This window comes from Oncorhynchus mykiss, chromosome 22, assembly GCF_057628025.1.
Source record: "Oncorhynchus mykiss isolate SJ-2025 chromosome 22, ASM5762802v1, whole genome shotgun sequence".
Classification (NCBI taxonomy): Eukaryota; Metazoa; Chordata; class Actinopteri; order Salmoniformes; family Salmonidae; genus Oncorhynchus; species Oncorhynchus mykiss.
The window spans coordinates 49,156,337-49,160,365 of record NC_143043.1 but is presented as its reverse complement, the minus strand read 5'-3'; the positions used below and the strand labels follow the sequence as shown (position 1 = coordinate 49,160,365).

The window sequence follows — 4,029 nt, the reverse complement described above, 5'->3', positions numbered from 1 at the left end:
TTTCATTTGTGTCTTCACGTATGTAGGTTTTGTTATTGGTGGTGGTGTGTGTGTGTGTGTGTGTGTGTGTGTGTGTGTGTGTGTGTTGTGTGTGTGTGTGTGTGTGTGTGTGTGTGTGTGTGCAGAGACACTACAGGGAGGAGAGTATCTGTTTGTCACTTAGGGATAAATAGAGAGGCAGAGCTCAGAGTTTGTCAGAAGACTCACCTGACAGGGTCACACACAGGACCAAGCAGGAGCGGGACCTCAGCATTTTGACCCTTTCTTACAAATGGAGAAGCATGAAGATATTCAATACTGTTTTCAAGACAGAAACTCTTCTTGCATAAAGGCTTTGCTATCGACATCTATCTACATAACACTGTACATCTTCTTCTCATTGATTTCAGCAGTTACAGTATTTTTGAACATACTGGTGATCATCTCCATCTCTCACTTCAAGCAGCTCCACACTCCAACCAACCTGCTCATCCTCTCTCTGGCTGTGGCAGATCTCCTGGTGGGACTGATTGTGATACCAGTAGTGACTGTAGCAATTATGGAACCATGCTGGGGATTTGGGGAATATTTCTGTGTGTTTCAATTCTACATCTCTTGTTTGTGTACTTCTTTATCTCTGGGCAATTTGGTCTTGATATCTATTGACCGCTATGTTGCTGTGTGTGATCCCTTATTGTACCACTCTAAAATAACAGTAACAAGAATTATGTGTTGTATATCCATTACCTGGTGTTATTGTATCATATACCGTGCTGCTATTATGAAAATCTCTGTGAAAGTACAAGCACCAAGTAGTTGTTTGAAAGAATGTTTTATTGTAGAAGGGTTAATCTGGATTAATATCATTGACCTTCTATTTACAATGGTTGTCCCGTGTTCTATTATTATAACACTTTATATGAAAATCTTTGTGGTGGCCAGATCACAGGCCAGAAAGGTATTTACAAAAGAGGCTGCCAGTGTGTCTGGTGTTAAAACTGTACCAGCAAATAAGTCTGAGACAAAAGCAGCAAAAACTCTATCTATTGTTGTTTTCACCTATCTAAATTGTTGGATTCCTTTTTTCTTTTTTTATTTAGTCAATTTAGATTCATCATCACTTTTCTTTAGCTTTCTACCACTTTTTAACTCTTTTATCAATCCAATCATTTATGCTTTCTTTTATCCATGGTTCAAAGTGACAGCTAAACATATTTTAACTCTGAAGTTAAGGCGTTCATAGTTCCTATGTTTTTATGCCTAACTTTGACAAACATGTTTGATGTTGTGTTGTTATGCAATTGTTGTAATTGCTTATTTCACGTGTCAATACACTGACATTACTTATGTTATTGTTGTAATCATAGATAACATTCTGTTGATACAGAATGTTTGTCTGAATTGGATTGGAATTAATCAGACAAGGCATATGAATAGATAATCTTCTTTTATAAAAGACTTTGTAGTCATTTTTGGTTGTATTTTCCAAATACCAAAGTCTGTGGTTGTTGCATGTTATTTAATGTGGACCCAGGAAGATTAGCTGATGCTTTTGCATTGGCTAGTGGGGATCCTAATTAATACCAAATACCAAATGTACATTTTAAGGATGCCATGAGTAATTCAATTTACTTTCTAATATTCCCCCCTAGTGGCGCAATTGGGACACAACGCCTTCTACAAGTACATTAAAGCTGAAATGTACAATACTGCATGATATCAGATAACATCCAGATCTAACTAAATTGTGTATTGTGTAGGTATTAGATGGTAAAATGTCAGAATATGCAATTATGGGTAACACTTTATAATAACATTCAGTTATAAACCATTTGTAAGACATGTACAGTTTGATCACTATTTATTATTAATTCCACATTGGCTAAGTGTTACTCACCTGGGTATTCTGACATGCATAAATAACTACTATATGCATTAATAATTAAACACAACAGTGCAGGAGACCACAGCAGACACCTCAACCTCAACATACTGGTTATGAACTCTGCCATTACTCTCACTTACCAATACTTCTCTGTGTTGTCATCATAGATAGATGTGTTGTTGATACAAAATGATTAGGCTGGATTGGAATGGCTTGGAGAAGGCATAAGAAGTGATTTTTGGGTTGTATATTCCAAATACCAAAGTCTGTGGTCGTTCCGTGTTATTTAATGATACAGTAAATAGTATGTAATTATTCTTAAAGTACATTTTGAGGAAGTCATGAATCATTCTGTATATTGTCTAACATTACCCTCTAGTGGCTACATAGTGACACAACACCTTTAACAAGTGCAGTGAAGTTGAAATGAACAATACTGCATGATATTAGACGACGTCCAAGTCTATCTCAATGGTGTATTGTGTAAGCAGTTGATGGTAAAATGCAAGAATATGCAGTTATGTGTAACACTTTATAATGTTCAGTAATAAGCCATTTGTAAGGCATTTACAGTTTGCTCACCATTTATTATTACGCCCACATTTGTTAAATGTTACTCACCTGGGTTTTATGACATTTTTAAATTACTACTATATGCATGAATCATTAAACACAACAGTGCAGAAGACCACAGCAGACACTTCAACCTCAATATACTGGTTAAGAACACTACCACTACTCTCACTACCACTACTCTCACTACATCACTGCTGCCAGGTCAGGGGTCACACCAGAGCAGCTCTCTCAGAAGCTGTTTAGTGTGAATGAAAATAGTGATTGGGTAACACACTAAATAATTAATAATGGATAAGTATATAGTTTATTCATCATTCATGTATCATTACGCCCACATTTGTTTTACAAGCTAGTTATTCCCACATTTATAAACAACTTCTTTAGTATGTAATAATGATTCATAAGATGTTTAATAAATATCCTTATAAACCATTTACTGATCATTAGTAAAGTCGTTTTGCAGTCTCTAATCTAAAGTGAGGACTATTCATACTTGATTAATACTTTATAAATGTTTGAACAGTGACCAGTGAAATGTATCACAAGAAGTTGGACATGCTATTGGTAGACATTTCAGCAGTACCTGATGCTCCTTGAGGTTTCAACATGACCTAGAACATATCAATGGTTAAACAATAAGCACACAACACAGAGGATGTTAAAGGAAATGTTGAATATATTGAACATTTTATTCCACAACAGTCACACTGTTGTAGTAGTGTGCTGAAGGAAGTAACGTGTTTTGTCTGAACATGACAACACTCTTGTTTGTTGGCAGTGACTACCAAGATCAAAGTGTGGACTGCAGTCACCCATAAGAGAAGTTCATAGACTGCTTACAGGGTAAGGGATCCAATATCTAAATACATAATTTAACTTAACATTACGTTTAAAGGGTTACCACCTTTAATACAATACAAGTGATTTGTTCCAAATACTTATGACCTCTTCAAATGGGGGGGGGGGACTTGATTTATACGGTGCATTCATTTTTAAATGGTAAAACAGATACAATATGTATGAAAATACCCTCAAATAAGAGGTGAGATTTTATACTGTTGCCTCGCATGAAAATGTTGAGCTCAAATCCAAAATGCTAGATTGTTTAAAGAGCCAAAGTTTATTTTATTGTACTTTTACCCCTTTTTCGTGATATCCAATTCGTAATTATAGTCTTGTCCCATCGCTGCAACTCCTTTAAGGATTCGGGGAGGCGACGGTCAAGAGCCATGCGTCCTGCGAAACACGACCCTGCCAAGCCGCACTGCTTCTTGACACACTGCTTCTTGACACACTGCTTCTTGACACACTGCTCACTTAACCAGGAACCGCACCGCACCAATGTGTCGGAAGAAACACCGTCCAGCTTGCGGCACCAGGCACAAGGACACACTAGATCTGTATATGAAGTCAATTTAAATCTGAACTCCCTGTGTTAGGTGAAATGTGTGCCTGTGCCAAACTGAGAAGAGACCATCTGTCTGAATAATACCAAAGCCTTTTCATCACAGGAGACTCAATGAATATAACGTTGTTATTATGGGTAAAAAGACTGTTCTGAAGTCCACTACACCAACCAGCCATGTAAT

The 4,029-nt window shown here is 36.9% G+C and overlaps 1 protein-coding gene across 1 annotated transcript; it reads left to right on the top strand.

Annotated features, from left to right (window-relative positions):
* The first annotated feature begins 271 nt into the window (after positions 1 to 271).
* LOC118943591 (trace amine-associated receptor 13c-like) lies at positions 272 to 1,222 on the top strand. Its single transcript, XM_036959079.2, has one exon. The coding sequence runs from the start codon at positions 272 to 274 to the stop codon at positions 1,220 to 1,222; it is 951 nt and encodes a 316-aa protein (XP_036814974.2).
* The last annotated feature ends 2,807 nt before the right edge of the window (positions 1,223 to 4,029 follow it).